Source organism: Saitoella complicata, assembly GCF_001661265.1.
Source record: "Saitoella complicata NRRL Y-17804 unplaced genomic scaffold SAICOscaffold_5, whole genome shotgun sequence".
Lineage (NCBI taxonomy): Eukaryota > Fungi > Ascomycota > Saitoellomycetes > Saitoellales > Saitoellaceae > Saitoella > Saitoella complicata.
The window spans coordinates 442,904-463,601 of NW_017566996.1; the positions used below are offsets into that span (position 1 = coordinate 442,904).

General features: G+C 51.8%; 12 protein-coding genes and 1 non-coding gene across 13 annotated transcripts in view; 9 read left to right on the forward strand and 4 right to left on the reverse strand.

Moving 5' to 3' along the window:
* The window catches only part of SAICODRAFT_69974 (uncharacterized protein), a 3,004-nt gene extending 2,525 nt beyond the window's left edge, over positions 1-479 (forward strand). Inside the window, exon 4 of the mRNA XM_019170522.1 lies at positions 51-479. Within this exon, the coding sequence (XP_019025911.1) occupies positions 51-320 (270 nt within the window). The 3' untranslated portion in view covers positions 321-479. The remainder of the gene's footprint in view (positions 1-50) is intronic.
* Positions 480-556: 77 nt separating this feature from the next.
* Positions 557-4,150, forward strand: SAICODRAFT_17788 (uncharacterized protein). Its single transcript, XM_019165862.1, has 3 exons — positions 557-1,359; positions 1,410-1,548; positions 2,124-4,150. The coding sequence occupies exons 1-3, from the start codon at positions 752-754 to the stop codon at positions 4,062-4,064; spliced, it is 2,688 nt and encodes an 895-aa protein (XP_019025912.1). The 5' UTR covers positions 557-751; the 3' UTR covers positions 4,065-4,150.
* A 770-nt stretch (positions 4,151-4,920) lies between these two features.
* On the forward strand, positions 4,921-4,993 carry SAICODRAFT_t41. The gene has a single exon. It is a non-coding gene; the product is annotated as a tRNA-Arg (tRNA).
* A 271-nt stretch (positions 4,994-5,264) lies between these two features.
* On the forward strand, positions 5,265-6,106 carry SAICODRAFT_33948 (alpha/beta-hydrolase; the record flags this gene model as incomplete). The annotated part of the gene is made up of 2 exons (XM_019168325.1): positions 5,265-5,404; positions 5,464-6,106. The coding sequence occupies 2 exons, from the start codon at positions 5,265-5,267 to the stop codon at positions 6,104-6,106; spliced, it is 783 nt and encodes a 260-aa protein (XP_019025913.1).
* Positions 6,107-6,354: 248 nt separating this feature from the next.
* SAICODRAFT_24043 (uncharacterized protein) lies at positions 6,355-6,778 on the reverse strand (the record flags this gene model as incomplete). Its single annotated transcript, XM_019166749.1, has 2 exons — positions 6,355-6,536; positions 6,592-6,778. 2 exons carry the CDS (start codon positions 6,776-6,778, stop codon positions 6,355-6,357), a joined length of 369 nt encoding a protein of 122 aa, XP_019025914.1.
* Positions 6,779-7,096: 318 nt separating this feature from the next.
* On the forward strand, positions 7,097-7,975 carry SAICODRAFT_54167 (NAD(P)-binding protein; the record flags this gene model as incomplete). The annotated part of the gene is made up of 1 exon (XM_019169267.1): positions 7,097-7,975. The coding sequence occupies one exon, from the start codon at positions 7,097-7,099 to the stop codon at positions 7,973-7,975; it is 879 nt and encodes a 292-aa protein (XP_019025915.1).
* Positions 7,976-8,325: 350 nt separating this feature from the next.
* On the forward strand, positions 8,326-9,479 carry SAICODRAFT_89776 (Cupredoxin). The gene is made up of 2 exons (XM_019171654.1): positions 8,326-8,869; positions 8,924-9,479. Exons 1-2 carry the CDS (start codon positions 8,594-8,596, stop codon positions 9,410-9,412), a joined length of 765 nt encoding a protein of 254 aa, XP_019025916.1. The 5' UTR covers positions 8,326-8,593; the 3' UTR covers positions 9,413-9,479.
* Positions 9,480-9,628: 149 nt separating this feature from the next.
* Positions 9,629-10,947, reverse strand: SAICODRAFT_89780 (uncharacterized protein). Its single transcript, XM_019171655.1, has 3 exons — positions 10,676-10,947; positions 10,358-10,627; positions 9,629-10,297 (listed from the first exon to the last, which is right to left on the reverse strand). The coding sequence occupies exons 1-3, from the start codon at positions 10,913-10,915 to the stop codon at positions 9,902-9,904; spliced, it is 906 nt and encodes a 301-aa protein (XP_019025917.1). The 5' UTR covers positions 10,916-10,947; the 3' UTR covers positions 9,629-9,901.
* Positions 10,948-11,046: 99 nt separating this feature from the next.
* Positions 11,047-12,543, forward strand: SAICODRAFT_69982 (actin-like ATPase domain-containing protein; the record flags this gene model as incomplete). Its single annotated transcript, XM_019170523.1, has 2 exons — positions 11,047-11,541; positions 11,592-12,543. The coding sequence occupies exons 1-2, from the start codon at positions 11,144-11,146 to the stop codon at positions 12,541-12,543; spliced, it is 1,350 nt and encodes a 449-aa protein (XP_019025918.1). The 5' UTR covers positions 11,047-11,143.
* A 210-nt stretch (positions 12,544-12,753) lies between these two features.
* On the reverse strand, positions 12,754-13,894 carry SAICODRAFT_29441 (uncharacterized protein). The gene has a single exon (XM_019167410.1). The coding sequence runs from the start codon at positions 13,736-13,738 to the stop codon at positions 12,809-12,811; it is 930 nt and encodes a 309-aa protein (XP_019025919.1). The 5' UTR covers positions 13,739-13,894; the 3' UTR covers positions 12,754-12,808.
* A 127-nt stretch (positions 13,895-14,021) lies between these two features.
* On the forward strand, positions 14,022-15,915 carry SAICODRAFT_89785 (nucleolar protein NOP58; the record flags this gene model as incomplete). The annotated part of the gene is made up of 4 exons (XM_019171656.1): positions 14,022-14,091; positions 14,144-14,183; positions 14,302-14,375; positions 14,427-15,915. Exons 1-4 carry the CDS (start codon positions 14,078-14,080, stop codon positions 15,913-15,915), a joined length of 1,617 nt encoding a protein of 538 aa, XP_019025920.1. The 5' UTR covers positions 14,022-14,077.
* A 372-nt stretch (positions 15,916-16,287) lies between these two features.
* Positions 16,288-17,484, forward strand: SAICODRAFT_54011 (ribose-phosphate pyrophosphokinase; the record flags this gene model as incomplete). Its single annotated transcript, XM_019169254.1, has 1 exon — positions 16,288-17,484. One exon carries the CDS (start codon positions 16,288-16,290, stop codon positions 17,482-17,484), a length of 1,197 nt encoding a protein of 398 aa, XP_019025921.1.
* A 121-nt stretch (positions 17,485-17,605) lies between these two features.
* SAICODRAFT_24051 (PRP3-domain-containing protein) lies at positions 17,606-20,453 on the reverse strand (the record flags this gene model as incomplete). The annotated part of the gene is made up of 3 exons (XM_019166750.1): positions 17,606-18,817; positions 18,856-18,909; positions 19,017-20,453. 3 exons carry the CDS (start codon positions 20,451-20,453, stop codon positions 17,606-17,608), a joined length of 2,703 nt encoding a protein of 900 aa, XP_019025922.1.
* Between the last annotated feature and the right edge of the window lie 245 nt (positions 20,454-20,698).

Genomic DNA, 20,698 nt, shown 5'->3' on the forward strand with positions numbered 1-20,698 from the left:
ACACGCATGTTTCGACACCGAGTTTTGATTGGGCTGCTGCTGGGATGAAGATGCCGCAGAAGGCTGTGGATGAGTGGGGTTGTGATGTCTGTCTAGTCACCAACAAAGCCACCGCTGACAAGTGTATTTCGTGCGAGACGCCGAAGCCAGCGCAGAAGACAGCGGCGAACACGCATGTTTCGACACCGAGTTTTGATTGGACGGCTGCTGGGATGAAGCTTCCGCAGAGGGCGGCTGATGAGTGGGAGTGTGGGGCTTGTATGGTTACGAATAAGGGGGATGCTGGGCGGTGTATTGCTTGTGAGAATCCTAAGTCCTAAGATGGAGGGGGAAAATCTGATGTGGGGAGTTGGTGTGGTGGGTGCGGTTGTGCAGTGTCTGACGAGTATTCTACAGCATAGCCTGTCGTGAGGGGTCTTTTGGTGATATGAAGGATTTTATGATAATAAAATATGGTAATCAAAACATTCTCTCGGTGTAAGCTATCCCATAAGTGTTCACGTCTCCATTTGTAATTGACCGGGCTACAGTACTGACGACCGCGCACGTCTGCGAACGAAAGCAGCCGGCAGTCTACGTCAACTGCACCATAAAGCTCGATAACGCCAGCAATTGATCGCAGGACATCTCGATCGACTTCTCCGTATTACGTCGTTGTACATGGTTCAGCAGCTGCACTACGGAAAATTAGTTTAAGGGCATCGAACAACCCGCATCGACAAACTCAACACCAGACGACAACACATACAAAATGTTCGCAGCAAGAAGAGCACTCTACACCGTCTCGGCACGCCCCGTTCTCCATGTGGCTCCCCGTATCGCCGTCGCGACCAGATCATATGCCGATAAGCAGGGTGCGCCGACCAAGTCCCACCCCGATGCCACCATGCCCCACATCACCGAGGAGACCAAGGCATACGAGAGGATTTATGAGAAGGGAAAGCCTACCACCGACCAATCACCAGTGGAGGATGAGGGCGTGACTGCACAGGAGCTGATCGAGGGTGACGCCGAGGCCGAGAAGAACGCACCAGAGGTTGTGAAGGAGAACTTGAACAAGTTCGCCGTACCAGAACCTTTGGAAAAGGGAAAGTACGATGATATTGTCCAGTTATTCGTAGGTGTCATCATGAAGGACGGAAAGAAGGCTCGTGCGCAGAACGTTTTGCAGAAGGCATTTGATGTCCTTAAGCTGAAGACAGGCGGAAACCCTTTGCAGGCTTTCGCGGAGGCTATGGAGAGGGCTGCACCGTTGATGTCAATCCGTACCAGTGTCAAGGGAACCAAGAAGGTTCAGGTGCCTGTACCATTGAACGAGAGACAGAGGCACAGGCATGGAATCAGGTGGATCATCAAGCAGTATGTTGCACATGATTCTCGGCAAATGGATGAGCTAACAATTTTTGCAGCTCCGAGTCACGAAAGCACAAAGAACTCCACTTGAGGATTGCGGATGAGTTGCTTGCTGTCTTGGATGGAACCAGCAACGTGTTCAACGACAAATTCGAAGTTCACAGGCAGTGCTTGCTTAACCGTGCCAGTGCTTCTGTCCGTGGTTAAGTGTACAACTATACCAGCCTACTTGAAGGCATTATTTAGCATAGCAAAGAACTATTTGGATAATTCTCGTGTTCGTCCCTGTTTGAAACCCTGCGTCATAATCTGCACGGTTAAGTCCCCACGTAAACCCGGCACTTGCAATTGAGCACAGCGCATAAACAGTCAACATTTGAAGGGCAACCAGTTCCAACACCCTGATGGATCAAGAAGATTCAACGAATAGATCATCAATAGAAAGCCTTGCAGCATCTGGCATCTTACCTGTTGACCTTCCTCGATCACTGGACGACGCACGACCATTGTCTTTACCTAGAGCAGCATCCAATTTTCTCGATCCATGGACAAGTCAGAATACCGAACCAGATGATTTACCACTACCGCAACCAGCGCAATTGAACTTCGGCTTCGGCGGTGGAGAGGAAGGGGACGATGTGGATAGCATTCTCAATGATCCGTCGTTATCCGACTTTACCAGGCGACAGCAATTGCAAGAGGTGTTTGGCCGAGCGGCATCAAATGGCGATCTCGACGTAATACGAAAAGTTATTGATGGACCGGGGCAGAAACTTGTTGATGTTGATGCGCAGGATGAGAGTGGGACGACGCCGTTGATCATGGCAGCGTGTTTCGGTCGAACAGATGTTGTGAAGGCATTGTTGGAGGCGCACGCGGATGTGAACAAGCAGGACAAGTACGGGTGGACAGCTACGATGTGGGCCTCAAACAACAATCATCCGGATCTGATTAAGGAGCTTGTTGCGCATGGTGCGTCCACCACGACGAAGACTACGAGTGGGCGAACAGCATTGGATTTCGCGGCGCCGGAGACATCTACGGAGGTTGCTGGATTCTTGACGAGAGGTAATGACGATAGTCCTGAGATTGGGACGTTGGGCATGATGGCTGGTTCGGACGATTGGTATGACCGAGGCGGGTTCTCGGAGGATAGGTTTGAGGAACAGATGGCTGAGGATGAGTTTCAAAAGAGGTTGATGATGGAGAGTGCGGCGAATTTGGAAGTGGATTTGTCCAGTTTGGGGTTGGATGATACGACTGATTCGCCATTTCTGGAGGAGATTGATGAGGGGCCGTCGTTTGATTATAGTCGGTGTTTGCCGTCGCAGATGTTTGTGTTTTCCGAGGAGGACCTACCGCATATCTTTGATGTTGTCATCACCCGGATGCAGCCCGTGCGGTCACCAGCCCAGAAGCCTGTTCCTGCCAACGTGCTCTTTCTCTGTGCGAGATTTGCACATTATTTCAGTACGCCAGAGTTGATGATGAAGCTGCTGGATGGTGCAGTGCTGCGGATACAGGATGTCACCAAGAAGCGAGCAGAAGACATGGCAAATCTGGCGTTCTGGATTTCGAACTGCACGCTGCTGTTATACCATATGAAGAAGGACCAGGGTTTAGTGGGCGTAACTATTCCACACCAGCAGGAGATTTCGGAGCTGATCAACGATATTTGGATGCTGCTCATCCAAGATGCGGAGCGAAGACTGGATAAAGTTCTCGATGCTGGAATGTTGGATAATGAGACCATTCCGGGCTTGCAGAATGTGCAGTTCGAGAATGAATGGAGATTATTCAGGTCGCGGAAGAAGGAGGCGCCTGTTGAGGGCGTCCGGCCACCTTCACCACGGCGAAGAGCCGGACCCTCGCCGAGGAATATCACATCATTGCTGTCATCGACATTGTTCGTGATGGAAGCGTACGATGTGCACCCTGTCATTATCGCTCAAACCTTTTCGCAACTGTTCTTCTGGGTTGGAGGAGAGCTGTTCAACCGCATAATCACGAAGAAGAAGTACTTGGCACGAAGCAGAGCAATGCAGATCCGAATGAATGTCAGTGCTTTGGAAGATTGGGCAACGCGCACCAACATTTTACGAAAAGAGGAACAAAGCGAGATGTCGTCACAGCCGAGCATCCATGAGGCAGCACGGCACCATCTTATACCTGTTAATCAGCTCCTACAGTGGCTGCAGGTGTTATCGTCGATTGGGGATGATGTAGATGCATTGGAGACTACCCGTGAATCACTGCACAGACTCACCCTGCCACAGCTCGCACGGGCAGTGCGAGATTACCGGTATGAAGTGGGTGAAGGCAAGCTTTCTTCCGCGGTGAAGAAGATTATCTTTGATGTGCCGACTCAGAAGGCGGATGAAAAGCAGAAGATCGACAGTCTGGCTGATCATCTGTATGAAGAGGAGGATGCGATCACGTTGGATACCACGTACATGTTACCATTCAAGCTTGCCACTACAACTGAGATGATTCTCGCGTACGGTGCCGGTATCGGTGGTACGAACCGGGAAAGGGAGAGAAGATATACCCCGTTCCTTCCTGCCGAGTTTTTGGATAAGCTTGATGCGGAGAAGAAGAAGGCTCAGGGCGAGATTGAATCTGGGAGTAACGGCAAGACTTGGGAGGAGGAGGCTGCTGGTATCGAGGATCTGCGCAGAGCTGATCTTTCGACAGTGGAAGCGCGATGGTAACAGCATAATGATTCCACTCTTTGGCGTTTTCGGTGCGCGGTTAGGAACAAGACTAGCATATGATACAGGCATGAATTACAAGCGTTATCTGTCTTAGTCTCCTCGTATGTGTAAATGATCGACAATCTCGATGGTTTCATGTCCTAACGGCTCTTGTACACCCGTGCTCGTTCAAAATATTAAAAGACATCTCAAACATGGTCTCCTGAATCTATTCGTACACCTATACTCCTTGTAATTGGCCTTCATCGAGTTGCGGAAGCTCTCCATACCTCTCAGTCTTGACAACTGGTGTACGAAAAGCATACAACCGGTCCGGTCTGGTATCTACGCAACGTCCAAGAGATCGATCACTGATAGCACACACATCACTCTCAACGGCATTGTGAAGCGCACTCGGAGCTCAACGTCAAGGAAGCGACCACTCCTCATCGATGTTTCGTCTCCCGGATCGGTCTCGGAATTTCCCACGCTATGATTAAGCTGCGAAATAAATACCCAAACTATTCTTGCGCTGTTGACATGGCATGCTGCCATTTGTACAAGATTGGTTCCCTCAGAACTCAGTCTTCAAACAGGCATCTTCAATGGTTGCCACTGACAAGCCTTTCATCCTGGGTTTGGTGTAAGCATCCGTGCGTGTAAGGGCGTCGACATGGACATTGGAAAGCACAACGCGTGTTGCTTTGATAGTCATCACTTTTCAGTCCAACGATCGTAGATATCTGTTCTCATAGCATGCACACGATGTCCTTTGAACATCCACAAGGACTGTAACTGCAAAATAACACCTCCAAACAAGAAATCGTTCAGATAACAAATATATGGTTGCGCTCACTGTCACGATAATCGTTTCGGCCTGTTGGCGCAATGGTTAGCGCATCCGTTTCCGGTACGGAAGGTTCCCGGTTCAAGTCCGGGGCAGGTCGCCTGTTTTTGTTTTTTTTGTGTGTCATCTGACCTCCCTTTAAGCATAATTCGTGGACGCGAAAGGGTCTTGGACTGACGAAAGTCCTTTTTATTGCGCATCCAGTTCGCCTTTGATTGCTGTGAGCTTTCGCCCGTGGCAACTCTGCTCGTGGCTTCCCGAGTTCGGCAAAGTGCTCTTCCCCAGTCCTTGCCCCTGCAACGTTGACATTCGCATCTTTCTCCCAATATTTCCACATCCACCAGCTTGGGGAAAAGAACCAAACGCGAATCATGTCGGAATCACCAATAATCGAAACCATCTCCTCCGTCCCCGGCGGCCACCCCTTCCAATCCCTCGACATCCTCCGTCCTGCATCCTTCGACTCCTCAACCGTCTCCCGCTGGGTCATCTTCATCCACGGTGGTGCATGGTAATCTTGAAAGTGAAGATTCTTTTACAACAGAGACTGACGACTTCAAAAAATTACAGGCGAGATCCAAACAACACCAGCAAAGACGGACATCCACTCCTCACCTCCCTCCTCTCCACCACCACAACCACCACTTCCCCTCCCTTCGGGTGCGCATCACTAAACTACCGTCTCTCACCCGACGTAACACACCCCGCTCACCTGGATGACTGTATCTCCGCTCTCCGCCTGCTACACGAGCAATATGGTATGCAAGAGTATATCCTCGTCGGGCACTCCGCCGGTGCGACACTGGCATTCCAAATCGCCCACGCCCTTTCACCCTCACAGAAAGGAGACCTCGGAACCCTGAAATCATTAATATGTACAGAAGGCCTCTACGACCTCGCTGATCTATGCACGGAATACCCTGACTACACCTCCTTTGTCGAATCCGCATTCGACTCGGTCCGTGCCGCATCGGTCGCAAGTCCGGTGAATCTGTTAGAAGGTGTGGAGAAAGAGGGGGTTGAGGTTGTGTTGGTGCAGAGTATGGAAGATGAGTTGTTGAGTCCGTGGCAGACGGGTCTTATGGAGGAGAGGTTGGAGAGGAGGGGGTGGAGTGTTGAGGTTAGGGGGGCGGCGGGGAAGCATGATGAGGTGTTTGTTGGACCTGAAGTAGTTGAAGTCGCTAGAGAGGTGATCGAGAAGGTGTGGTCGTAAGGTTTGGGGGTTGTGGTACGGCAGGGGACATTGAAGCGTTGACGGATAAGAATGCTACGAACAAGGTAGACGTGATAGAGATGCACCAGTATGCTTATTAGGCCTTCGCGTACGAAAGGACTGCCTCCTAAATCTAATCAAATGACCAAGCACCGAAACGCCAGACCCAATTGCTCAAACACCCCGGGTATGACGCGTCCCAGATTTCCAGAACGCGTAAAGCTTCAAACGCCATATCTCGCATCCCATCACGAGAAATCCAATGACATCTGCGCGGCAACAGCCTGCAAATCATCAACCTGTAAGAGCATTGTGAGCATGAACCTCTTGATCCCCATCAAAGCAATCACCTCGAGCATGACAGCCCTATTCTCATCCCCCTCCTTCGCCATCCTCGCTTTCTTCTCTGCGACAGCGCGGTGTACAGCTTCTGTACGCAGTTGTTAGCTCACGATCCTCAAGAAAAGAGGCTTACAAAGGCATACCAGTTGCGAAGATTTTCAGGTATTCACCCGCCATTGCAAGTGCGGCGGCATTGGTCTTTGTCTCGTCAGGATGTGCGAAGGCGCGTTGGAAGATTTTGTTGAGGGTTTGTGGAGGGAGGGAGGGCATTGCTTGGAGGTCGAATACCTCGTTGGTGGTGCTTGTGTTTCCGTTTGCGTCTGATGACATTGTGGATGGCTGGGATGGTGTTTTGTCTACGTTACCGAGGAGGTCTTTTGTGCCTGGCGGGATGTTCGATGATGATGTAACAGCCAAGGGTAGTCCCAATCGATCCGCAAATGGATCGCCTTCCCTTAAGATCCTCCATAATCTCAATACGAAATGTTCACGCGCATCACTCGCCATTCCGCTTCCCGCTCGATCACCTCCACGGTTTTACGTCATCCTTACCCACCCCTCTCCCACCTCGCCTATAAATCCCCTCTCACCTCCTCCATTTCCAATGTCAAACCGATCAGAACCTTCACAACAACACAAATTAGAAAAATGCCCACCAACGCCGCTCCCACAGCAGACCTCGTCGCTTCCTCCCTCTTCGACTGTTCCGGTCTCGTTGCCGTCATCACCGGTGGTGGAACGGGTATCGGTCTCATGATCGCCCAGGGACTCGCCGCGAACGGTGCCAAGGTCTACATCATCGGTCGTCGTAAGGACGTTCTCGAAACTGCGGCGAAGGAGCACGGATCCGACACGAAGGGTGAGATCATCCCCCTTGTAGGCGATATCACGGATAAAGCGCAGATCGAGGAATTGGCGCGCCAGATCAAGGAGAAGGAAGGACAGGTTAACTTGCTTGTCAACAATGCCGGTATCTCGGGTCCTACTGGAAAGGCAGAGGGTAAGGACGCGGAAGAGTTCAAGAAGAATCTTTGGGGACAGGAGTTCAGTGAGTGGAATGATGTCTGGAACACCAATGTCGCTTCGCACTACTTCACCACCATCGGATTCCTTCCCCTCCTCGAGGCGGGAACGAAGTCGAAGACTGGATTCTCTTCGTCGATTATCAACATTTCTTCGATTTCTGGGTTGACGAAGGACCACCAATCCCACTTCGCGTACAACTCCTCCAAGGCCGCATCGATCCACCTCACCCGCCTCATGGCAAAAGAGTTCGCGCCTCTCAAGATCCGCGTGAATACCATCGCTCCTGGTGTCTTCCCCTCGGAGATGACGACGGATGAGTCCGATGACAGGAATGTCTCCGTGTATGACAAGGAAATGGAGATTCCCGCCGGAAGAGCTGGCGATGTCAAAGAGATGGTTGGGACGGCGTTGTATTTGGCGAGTAAGGCTGGGTTGTACACGAATGGTGTTATTATTCCGGTTGATGGTGGGTTTTTGTTGAGTGGACCTTCCGCTTACTAAACCAAAACGTCACGGATGTGGTAGGATACGATAGTGGATGACTAGGAATATACCAACTGGCCTTGATGGTCCACCTTTTTATGAAGTTATTTTTGCTACGGCAGCTGTGCTGCCCTTGTCCACTGTTCAACGGTACCCGTTCTTCCCACGCTCATTGAGAAAACTTCAACGAACCAACCTTGAACGTCCGTGAGTTTAACATAATCATTCGTTGATGTCTAGAAGTGTCAAGACATTTCACGGCTCATGATACATTTTCTGGACGTCTGACTCTCATTACTCTCCGGCATGCTTGGTAATTAAACCTTGTTTCGTAGCATGCATATCCGCGTTTCAAACAGACTCCCTTGCTCGAAAAAGCTTACCCAAGCAGCAGGGATAAGAAGGAAAAATGCCCAGCCTCCTTCTGACGCCCCCTTCTCTATAAATCCCCGTCCTCCTCGCTGATTCGAGGTTTGTCCTCAGTCAACCCACTCACTACATCCCCATCACCAAAAGAAGACGCAGGTCGTCTTCGAGTTTTTGTGTTTCGTTTCACTTCATCCGTTTAAGTTATCAGTTTTTGCGGAGCAGGTCTCTTGCAGCATTCCATCTCTTACGTTCAAGAATCATTCGATAATGTACGCCTTCTCTACGATCACCTCTCTCCTCGCCTTCTCGGCCGCACTGGTTGCTGGTCAGGCCAACATCACGGCTGCTTTCCTCAATACCACTGCTGTCAATGTTACGAGCAGTAACAAAGCTATTGATGGCGGTGCGTTGGCGAACACCTCTTACGCCTCTTCGTCGGCTGTTACGCATGTTGTCGAGGTTGGAAAGGGTGGGTTGACCTTCAACCCGCCCCAGCTCCAGGCTGCCGTCGGCGATATGGTCCAATTCCAATTCTGGCCCAAGGTACTTCCCATCACTCTCCCCTCCCCCTTCATTCACCTAACCGTTGTCGAACAGAACCACTCCGTCGCCCAAGCCGCCTTCGCAAACCCCTGTGCTCCCATTCCCGCCGCCGCCGGCGTCGCCCAATTCTGGTCCGGCTTCATGCCCGTCTCTAACTCCTCCACCTCCATCCCGACCTACACCATCCTCGTCAACAGCACCACTCCGCTCTGGTTCTACTGCTCGCAGGGAGACCACTGTCAAAGCGGAATGGTCGGTGTGATTAACCCTACTTCCAATAAGACGCTCGAGGCGTTCAAGGCTAGTGCGGCAAAGGCGACGGAGAACCTCAGTCCCGGGCAGGTTCCGGTTACTGGGGCCAATGGGACGGTGGTCGGGGCGAATGGTACTGTGAGTGGGACTACTGGGGGGCGTGTGAACTCTACTTCGGCGAATGGGACGATTGCGAGCTCTTCGACTGGTGGTGCTGGACACTTGAATGTCGATGTCATGACTGTTACCTTGGCTGTTGTTACCGGTCTCATTGGGTTTTCCTTCGTTTAGATAGCCTTGGTGAGTTGTGAGATCTCTGGGCGTTGTTTGGATGATTGTATATTCTTGGTGATGGAATCTGATAACTTAGACACAACACGATGTGCACTGTTCGTAGTAACGTAGGGCATGATGAGCGCTGTAAAGGTCCAGAGCACCTGAATTAAGGTAGGTCTTTTTTTGAACGGGGTCGTAGGGGTTAGTCACCTTGCTCTCAGTAGTTGACAAGGCCCAGACTGGTATGTACAAACCTTATTATTGACCCAAAGGTATGCGATCTAAATCAAAAGCACCGAACGAACGCCGGTTGAACAACGCCGCAGCACAAGAAACCCTAATCTTGCATATATTGCGCAATCTATCGTACCACGCTTCGTGAATGTTGAATATTCGTAAAGCCACTCAGCCTCATTACATCCCAAAACAACCTCTTTCTCCCTCCTCGATATCGTGCTCACCTTCAGATCCTCCGTTCGCTCTGAACATTTGGCCTTTTGACGCCTAGATGATGTACTTCACAACCACCTGCAACAAGCATGCGCTGACAATAGGAATGACCACATTGTCATCCAGGCCAAAGACATCCAATTGCTCGGCGAAAGCTCCAATGATACCCGTGATGGCGCACAAACCTCCCAAACTGACCTTGCTGGTCTTCGGGTTCCAGCTCAAGGTTTCGGCAGATCCACCTCCGGGGAAGAAGTACTCGTCCTTGTAAGTAGCCAATACGCCCCAGAAAAGGTAACCAGCAGCAGAACCAACCGCGGCAGCAGAAAGGGTACCGATGAGGGACTTGCCGGGGCGAAGGGAAGGACCGTAGCGTCCCCACGCACGACCGAAGCCAGAGGCAGCAGTATCGCACCACGAAAGAAGAAGAAGAGAAACAATGGCAATGTCCTGTGAGAAGGTGCATCAGTGGGACATTCCACGAAATCTTACGATCAAGAAGCTTCTCACCTTGGGGAAGAATTTCATTACTGTCCAGGCACCGACGAGATACCAGATAACTCCATTCCATCCCATACGTTCCGACTCACGCATCAAGAAGCCGAGGACACGGATGTAGAAGTTGTTGAAGTTTTGATAATTGAAACGGAGCCAATCGGCCGCAACGATTGGGACCAACATGTAGAGGAGGAAAGGGGTAACCGAGGTGGCCTCGACACCGGCACAGTACATCGCAAGTGCAAGGAAGCCGATGGAAGAATGAAGTGCTTTTCTTTGGAGCTGTTTGCTGGTCAGTTATATTCATTGAACTGCAGATTTTCAACAAACCTCGTAGACACGCGCAATCCTTGCCCAGAACGTCTCCTTCAGCACAATCTCTTCCTCATCCTCAACATCACTCGCCAAAATAGACTTGCTCCGTCTTCTTCTCGGTCTTGATCGTGCGGTATCATTCAACTCTGATCCCGAACTCAAGGCTGACTCGCGTTCAGGGGAAACGGTTAGGATATTGTTCTCATCGAGAGATGTAAGTCGTCCTAATGACGGGGTACCCGTAGGCTTTGTCATCGACCGTGTTGCTGGCCTGTGAGTAGGCGATGGAGACGACATTTTCGCTGTTCTCTCGATCTTCTTGGTTTTGTCGAAGTATGGGATTTTGTGAGACGTGTCGACGTTACAGCTCGACGCGCCAGACGTCACCCAAGAGTACGACTGACCTGTAAATATCCGGATATCTGGAAAGCCTCCGAAAACTCATGAAATCACTGTGAGAGGGTCAATTGATACTGGGTGAATATGGCCTCGCTACTTTCTTCGATCACGGGGCGGAAGACAGCTTCTTCACCGCAGAAATCACCGTCGAAGGCATCGTCTCGACCACCGCTTGTTGCTCGTGCTCTATCACGGCGGACGACATCGGGACTGTCTGAGACTCAAGAGCAGGACCGTGTTGTGCTTGACATCGGCTGCCGGTACATCCGGGCAGGGTTCAGTGGAGAGGCAACCCCATTGGCCTCAGTACGCATGGCGACAAAAGGCATGAAAAGGCATTGGGAAGGTGGACGGAAGACATGCAATCCTGTGTGTATGCTTGAAGGGGAAGTTGGGACGCTATGGGGACTGGATGTACGGGATTGCGACACGGGAGTGCTCGACGATACACTGGAATTGTACCTCCGGCAAATATACCAAAGGTACGTTCGTACCAGATTCTTTCGAGGGCAAGAGATTAATGTGATCGCAGATACCTCCTCGTCGACAGCAAAACCAAGAAAGTCATCCTGACCGAATCACCGCTAACGCCAATACACATCAAAATGGCAATGGCACGAATACTGTTCACCTACTTCCAAATCCCCTCAATAACCTTCATATCCTCGCCAACCGCAGCCTGCGTCGCTTCCGGCGTCCGTAACGGGTTTGTGATAGATATCGGATGGCAGCAGACTATCATTACCCCGGTCTACGATTTGCGACCATTGACACCGTTTATCGTCCGTACAGGTATAGCAGGTAATCGTCTCCATAGACGTGTCGAATACCTCCTCCGAAACTATGGGTTTCCCCCACTACCGCCAAACTCTCGAGCCGAAGACACTGAAGACTTCTGCCAACGCGGCTTAATCTGCCTTCCCACGACACGAATTCCGTCACCCAAAACCACCGCAGACGAAGATTTCCGATCAACATATGACAGCGATACCCGTACCTCTGACGTCGAATGGACTGCACCGACGACTGGAGAGCGCCACATGATTCCCGGCTGGATCCGGGATGCGGCGGTCGAGATCTTCTTCGAGGGTGCGGAGGACGAGTATCAGGATAATGATGCGAGGTCACTACCCCAAGCCGTGACGCATTCTCTCCGGAAATGCTCGAGGGACATTCGTGCGCAGGTTACGCGGAACGTCATCCTCACAGGCGGCTGCTCCAATATCCCTGGTATCCGTACCCGTATCCGATCCATCGTCCAATCCTCACTCTCCAAAATAACTGGATCGGCGGATGCCGGGGAGAGGGTGAGGGTACTCGAGACTCCGAATGAAGCGGCATGGGTTGGTGCTAGTTTGTTGGGGAGTATGCGGGTACAGGGATTATTTGAGATTACGAGGGGTGAGTGGTATGAGGGTGTTGGTGTGCCGGACTGGACGCAGTTTAGGGAGATTGTGGGGGTGGAGGCGGAGGCGAAGGGATGATCGAGGACGGAGGGGGGAGGAAATGAAAGCTGTAGCTTATAGCACAGATATCTTGCGGTAGTAGCCAAAGGCAAGACCGCAGACAGCAGAGCAGGACGTCAAGGGACGGACACAGCAGGCAAGGGAATATGCAATGTATTTTCGATTCCGTATGCAAACTATGCATGATCTTTATACAAGAAACTTTTAGAGGACCCCAAAACTCCGGTTTGAACAAATAGCCTTTTGCCAACTTATAATCACACACTCTCTTTTCACCACCACCTTACATAGTAATCTCCCTCGTAACCGAGTAATCATCCAATCCCAATCTCGTGATCGTCTTCACATACGACTCCGGATCCTTTCTTCTCAGATACTTCAACAAACCCTGCCTCTGGTGCACCATCTCCCTCAAACTCTTCCAGGCAGCAAGGTCCTTCTTCTGGACTTTGCAGTGTGAGGCAAGGAAGTGGATCCTGGCCGTCAAGATCGCGGATTGGACTTCGGTCGAGCCAGTATCTCCCGGAGCGCGCTGGAACTGGAGACGAGCGTACTCGATGTTTTTAAGTTGAAGGGCCGGGGAGTTGGATTGCTCGAGGTTGAGAATACGTGCCATTGCAGCTTTCTTGTGTGCAGCCACTTTACGGATCTCAGCGACTTGGTAGGCGGGAGACATGGTGTTTAGTTTTGCGGGTTTGTTTTCGAAGAATTGTTGCGCATCGTCCGACGTAGCCTGCAATTCGGAAAGCAAAGGCTTGCTTTGGACGGTTTCTTCCTGGTTGGGGCCACCAGCGAGGAAGATCTTGGTTCCTTCCTCAATTTCTTCGGGTGTTGCGTCAAGGGCACGGATTTCTGCTTCCTCGGCTGCGTCAAAGACTTCGCGGGCGTGTTCTGAGGTGACGAAGAAATTGGCCCGGTCAGGCCATTCTTTTTGAACCTTCTCGGTCGAGGACAAGAGAATCTCTGTCGGGCGGAGGAGGCCCCTGGTAAACTCTGTTGGTCGTCCAAGGATGTAGTCACTAGTATTCGTGCGCTGCACCTTGAGCTCTGCCTGCCTGGCGATGTTCTTCTTCTTTAGACGGATGGCTGCAAGTCTGCGTTTGGTGACCTTGTGTACGGGGGCGGTGGAGGAGAAGGTACGGGCAGCGATGTTTGAGGGGATGGAGAGGGTGAGGGAGCGGAACGCGGAGGTGAGGGAGGTTGATCTGTTCATCGTACTGGCAATGGCGATAACGCGAGGACGGGCGAACGAAAGGAAACGGGGGAAAAGCGACAAGCTGCGTAAACGGGTGGACTCTGATCTCCCTCGAATGCGAAGACTTGAATCAGGCGAAAAGGCCGTTGAAGATGATACAAGAGGTTCTGGTTGGATTCCGTCTGGCTCCAGGATTTCTTCGAGCAAGGTGCGGCGATCGCTGCTTGTTCGGGGTGTAGTCAGGGCGCACGAAAAAAGTGGCCAGGCAGAACGGCGAGCGAAACGAACGACGACCTCGACGACCTCGACGACCTCGACAACCCCGACGACTCGACTATCCCGCCAGCGCACGATACAATGGGTGGACTTCTGTACGTCTCCTTCGCTCCGTTTATCGTTGGATCAGGCTGACCTCTCTTGCAGTATTCTCGCTGAAACCAGTGCCGGTGTTGCCGTCTTCAAGGTTAGTCCCATTGCTCGGCAAATGGAAAGGACGAATGAATCACAGTCCTTTCTGAATTTGCGCAAGCAAACGCAAATAGAATGATGAGATGTTGACTGTGTCGTTTTTCTATTTGTAGGCAAAGGACAAGATCCTCAAGAAGCCCGAGAACCTTGCCGAGGAGTTCCAGACCGCTGAGGGTGCTGCCAACTTGTATGTTGTCATTGTCGCTGGAGTCATATACAGATGTTAATTGTTGCGCAGGTTGAAGCTCCAGGCTTTCTCCAAGTTCGAGTCTACTGCCGATGCTCTCGACACCGTCAACGCCTTGATCGAGGGTAAGGTCTCCTCCAAGCTCCAGAACATCCTCGAGGACATCTCCGACAAGAAGTCTTCCCTCGTTGTCGCCGACCCCAAACTCGGTAACGCCATCAACAAGATCGCCGGCCTCGACTTCAAGATCATCTCCGACTCCACCGTCGCCCCTCTCTACCGTGGTATCCGCGAGCACCTTTCTTCCCTCATTACCGGTCTTACCCCCGATGACTTGAAGATCATGTCCCTCGGTCTCTCCCACTCTCTTTCCCGTCACAAGCTTAAGTTCTCTACCGACAAGGTCGACACTATGATCGTCCAGGCTATCGCTTTGTTGGATGATCTCGACAAGGAGCTCAACACCTACGCTATGCGTGTCAAGGAGTGGTACGGATGGCATTTCCCCGAGATGGGCAAGATCTTGTCCGACAACCTCGCCTACGCTCGTGTCGTCAAGACCATGGGTTTCCGCACCAACGCCTCTACCACCGACCTTTCCACCGTCCTTCCCGAAGAGCTCGAGGAGGCTGTCAAGCAGGCCGCTGAGATCTCCATGGGTACCGAGATCACCGACGACGATTTGGAGAACATCAACCTCCTCGTCGACCAAGTCCTTTCTCTCTCCGCCTACCGTGCGCAGTTGTCCGACTACCTCCGTAACCGTATGCAGGCCATCGCTCCCAACCTTACCGCCCTTGTCGGAGAGTTGGTTGGTGCACGGTTGATCGCCCACGCTGGTTCCCTCATCAACCTCGCCAAGCAGCCCGCTTCCACTATCCAGATTTTGGGTGCCGAGAAGGCCTTGTTCCGTGCTTTGAAGACCAAGCACGACACACCCAAGTACGGTCTCATCTACCACGCCTCCCTCATCGGACAGGCTGGTGTCAAGTCCAAGGGTAAGATCGCGCGTATGCTCGCTACCAAGGCCGCTCTCTCCCTCCGTGTTGACGCGCTTGGCGACGAGAAGAACGACACTGGCGCCCTTGGTTTGGAGTCGAGATTGAAGGTCGAGAACCGCCTGAGACAATTGGAGGGTGGTAAGCCCATCTCCTCCGGAAACGCGAACCAGACCCCCGTCGGAACGCAATCGACGAAGAAGTTTGAGTTGAACGGTGCTTCTGGGTACAATGCTGACGCCGATATGGCCGACGCACCTGTGGTCAAGTCTGCTGCTGACAAGGTTGGCTCTAAGCGTTCAAGACAGGATGAATCTGATGCTGAGGATGAGGTTATGGCTGAGGTTGAGGAGTCTGGTGCTGTTGAGTCTAAGAAGGAGAAGAAGGACAAGAAGGAGAAGAAGGATAAGTCTTCCAAGAAGCGCAAGTTGGAGTCTGAGGAGGCGGAGGAGGAGCCCAAGTCCAAGAAGGACAAGAAGGACAAGAAGGAGAAGAAAGAGAAGAAGGAGAAGAAAGAGAAGAAGTCCAAGAACAAGGATTAAGTGGTGAAGTGGGGTGAAAATGGGGAGAGTGGAAGAGACTATGATCTAATGTTGTAGCATATTGGGTTGTTTTTTGTGCGTTTTCTATTTGGTTCATTGGTTATACGGGCTGCATTGTGGGTTATCTTTTGCTACGATCATTATACTACCACGGTTATACAGGTCCATCTGTTACTGTTCACTGTTCATCGTTCTCTTGGTCATGGGCCTGTTGCTGGAGCTGCACGTGCCCTGGCTGGTCTCGAAAAGTGGTAACGCGGAGAGCTCAAAAACCTTATTAGAGCACCCAAGTTATATCAATCCAGCAATCTGTTGGACCCTCTGATCCCCTCCATCATTCCTGCTCAACTCCTCCCCGATAACTCCGAAGACATGACAAGAAACCTTGTCGTTTTCGGTACCTCTTCGCACCCGATACTCACCAGCGCAATCTGCGACCGCTTGGGTATCGCAGAAGGAAATGCCCAGCTTGGGAAGTTCAGTAACGGAGAAACCTCTGTCCAGATCTTCGACTCGGTTCGAGAGAAGGATGTGTACATCATCTCGCCTGGATCTGGGCACGTCAACAATAACTTGATGGAGTTGTTGATCATGATCTCGGCGTGTAAGACTGCGAGTGCGAAGAAGGTTACAGCTATCCTCCCTGTCTTCCCATACTCCCGGCAACCGGATTCTACGCATAGGAAGACCGGGGCACCATTGTTGCAGCGGACTGTGAAGGAGATTGAGAAGAGTGCCGGTACTTATACGTTTGAGTCGAGACCTGGGACGCCTGCGCCGACGGAGAAGAAGGGTTTCAACTTGGGTGATGTGAAGGATAAGGAGTTGATGCCCCCTCCGAGCTATAATGGTGGAGGACGGCCACCGGTTGAAGAAGTTATGAAGAAAACGAGTGGGTATAAGGATTGGATCGCCCAAGCTGGTACGCTGGTCGCGGATCTCCTCACCTGTGCCGGCGCGGATCATATCATCACCATGGACCTCCACGATCCCCAGTTCCAGGGATTCTTCGATATCCCCGTCGACAATTTGTACGGAAGGCCATTGTTGCAGAGGTATATTGTCAGCCAGATCCCGAATTATCAGGATGCGGTGATTGTCTCGCCTGATGCTGGAGGCGCGAAGAGAGCGACTGCGATTGCGGATTCGCTACAGATGGATTTCGCACTTATTCACAAAGAGCGGAGACCTAACCGGCCGAAGATTGGAGATAGGGAGGTTGCTAGTATGATGCTCGTCGGGGACGTCGAAGGCAAGGTTGCGATCCTCATCGATGACTTGCTCGATACTGGCAACACCATCACCCGCGCTGCTAAAGTCGTAAAAGACCACGGTGCGACAGCCGTCTACGCACTCACAACCCACGGCATCTTCTCCGGCGATGCGATCCAGAGAATCAATGCGAGTGCGTTGGATCATATCATAACGACGAATACTACGCCGCAGGAGGAGAATTTGAGGTTGTGTTCGAAGTTGGATATCATTGATGTTGCGCCGGTTTTCGCTGAGGCGGTGAGGAGAATTCATAATGGAGAGTCGGTGAGTATGTTGTTTGATTATGGCATGTAAGGGTCTTGATTATAGAGAATAATTTGAATGTACGCATAACTCATTTGTTTGTGCAGGTGGTTGTGATCTGATTGGGTATATTGGGTATATCGACGATCGCTGGCTATCGCTCTCGTTATGCTTATATCTTCTCCGCAACACTACCACCACTGAGCCTCGCTTGTATCGCTGCATGATTCTTGACGCCCTCAACCCATTCATCGCCGAAGACGTCCACACAGGCGCCAGTAAAGTCCACACCTACTCTCCCAAGACTTTGTGCGCAGTAGAGTAATTGCGTTAGTAGAGATTGCCGTCCACCTGTGTCTGTCATCTGAGGGACGTGTTCCTCTAGTGTTTCGCGGATCGAGGTAACGAGGTTTTGCGCGAATGACGGTAGGAGATTCTTTGCGAAAGTCCGTTCCACCAGACCAGTACCATCGCCGTGTGATGACAAGCCGTCGACGGCGGTGTCGTCGGGGAAGATGGAGCGGTATTGCATGAATATCGCAAACCCGTATTCTCGAATAAGCTCCACGTATCTCTTCATATATCTTGCTGAATCATTTTGCAATGGTTTCAGTGTCCCAATCATATCCTCCAAATGCTTCCATCTCGACAACAGGAAGATATACCGCAGTTCTGGATCCGTTAATTGTGTACTTCGCCGGAGATATCCTATGACTTTGATCGCGGTGGGTAGTTTGATAGATTGTCGCAAGAGAGTGAGCAGGTTTGATACCATGTCCTCCATACTCGAATCAACTTCTTTCACCAACTCCTCTAGTAGGGGATGCTCCGAGAATCGCATAGATAGTCGCCGGACGTGGGCGGTGAGATCCATCGCTTCGGTGTAGTACCCGTTTTGTACGCATGTCGCGACCAGCGACGGCATCTCCAGGATATCGAGTAGTCTGTCGTGGTTTGAGAGGAGGAGGGATGCGCGGGTTCGCTCGGTTGATTGCGCGGAAGCGAAGGTGTTGAACTCCCCTACTGCATTGCCTAGTTTCGTACATTGCTTTGAAAGACCGTCGACGCCGGTGGAGAGGGTCTCGTAGCTTGTGCGGTACGCGTCTGCGTGATCTGCGGCTGAGACGAATGCGTCGTGGTCGCGTTGGCCTGAACTCTTGAGGGTTGCTGATAATGAGGCTTTTTCTGATTCGAGTGCTTGTTGTTCGTTTGCGAGGGAGGGAAGGGAGATGCTCGTTAGGCGGGAGAGGTAGGAGGTGATCGTTGGTGTGGAGGTTGAGGAGATGATCTGCTTTAGAGGATCTAGGATGTCGAGAAGGGGACCGAATGCGTAAGAGTCATCCTGAGCTGATTGATCTGTTGACATAGGACGTTGACAGCTGAGCTGTGAACTGACAACCAAGTTCGCTGTAGAAAACTCACGGTGTTCGAGTTGGTTGTACTTGGCTGAGACGAGACCACTCGTGCAGCTGCATTCTACGACATGTTACACCAGGGCCTATTTGATAAAGGATTCTCAATTGCCTTGGAGAATAGTTCGTATTGTCGGTACAGCAATGAAATGATTATAGATCCTTCTGAACCTTGCCCCACGCCTTCGCCGTCGTCCACATCTCCACACAGTTCCCCCTTGTAAGCACCTCCCTCGCCGTCTGCTCATCCTCACACCTCCTATACTTCCACATCCTGAAATTCCTCTGCCTCAAGTCCCCTTCCCACACCAACTCACACCTATTCTTCGTCAAATCCTGCTCCATATCTCCATCTAAGTCTTCCCGCAGTGGAGCGTTTTTCGAGGCATCGGTCCAGTCGATTCGTTCGAGCATGAGATGTTTGTACTTTTTGACGGATTTTGGACCGCCTTCGACGATGACGAGGTTGAAGGAGGGGTTGAGGATGCCGACACCGGTGAGGCCGTGTTGATTTGCGTTGACTTCCACTTTAAACTTATTCGATCCTGGTGGCAAGAACTCGATTCTGAATACGGCGCAGCGGATACCCTTATCCCCGTCTTTCTCCAGTTTCTCCAAAACCTTTTCTCGGCGCTGATCGGGGGTGAGTTTGCGTTCCTCGTTGTCTTGCTCGTGTGCCTCTTTTCTTGCGGCGACTTGTTGGCGGACTTCACGCTCCACAGCCGTGGGATCCTTTACCGCCTCGGAGGTGAGTACCCGCATCAAGTTGTTCAACTTGACCTTCGGCGGATCAGGCGGGATCAATCCAAGACGCTGTTGATCTTGTTTGTCCTTTAGACGTTCAGCGCGTGCTTGCCGTCGAATCTTCTTCTGCTCCTTCTTCGTCAACACGAGCGGTCGAGCGGGAACCGGCTTCTCCCCAGGCGGAGGAATCGGGATAGGGTGCTGGACATAAAGCGTAACAATCGAATCCGGGCCAGCGATTTTGAAAGGCTCGTCGTAGCTCTTGTCCGTCACGAGACCTTGATCCCACCACTCCACTTCAGGCGGCTCCTCCTTCCTGAACGCATTTTCAGAAGTATCGAGTTCGTCTTCGAACCCTGCCTTTCGTGCAGTCGCGGCGATACTCCGCTTGAGTTCTTCGAGACGGGCTTGTTGCCGGAGAGCGGCGGCTTGCTGGATATACCGTCCGTGCTCGACGAACTCGAATGACCGCCCCGCGCGGGATTTCGTGGGGTTTGCGCCGAGGGAGGGATCGAAGTAGGAATTTTGGGAGAGGTCTTCGTCGGGAGTGTCGTAAATTTTGAGCACTTTCCGCTTCTTGGATTGGGTTGTGGTGATATCACCCATGAGAGCAGGGTGGAGACCGACTTTGAGACCACTGCCACCGGCTTCGGATCGCCCAGCTTCCTCGAAATGTCTAGCCCCTAAGGCGCTTACTCGACCACTAACTTTGGCTTTCGCTTCGGCGACACGCCGTTGCAGGTCTGCCATGTCAATACCAGGAGCTGAAGATGGAGACGCGGCGCTGGCGTTTCCAGCTCTCATGGCAGCGAGCTTGGCAGCGATCTGTGCCTTCGCTTGTGCGATGATGTCGACCTGGGACATACCGGCGCTTCCCGTAGCAGCAGGATCGGGACCGCTCTTGAGTTTCTTTCCAGGAGAATCCTCACCGCCGTCACGAGGCCGTTTTCTCTGATCCATCCTCTTCAAACGTCTTCTTGAATTGTAATTGTGCGTATGCCGGCACTTGATTCTTACGCGGTCGTGGCTGGTGTGGCTGTGTGCATGCGGTACAGGATTTTTTGAACAGCTGCTCGAAGCAGCACGCAGTTGCTTACGGCCGACCGACC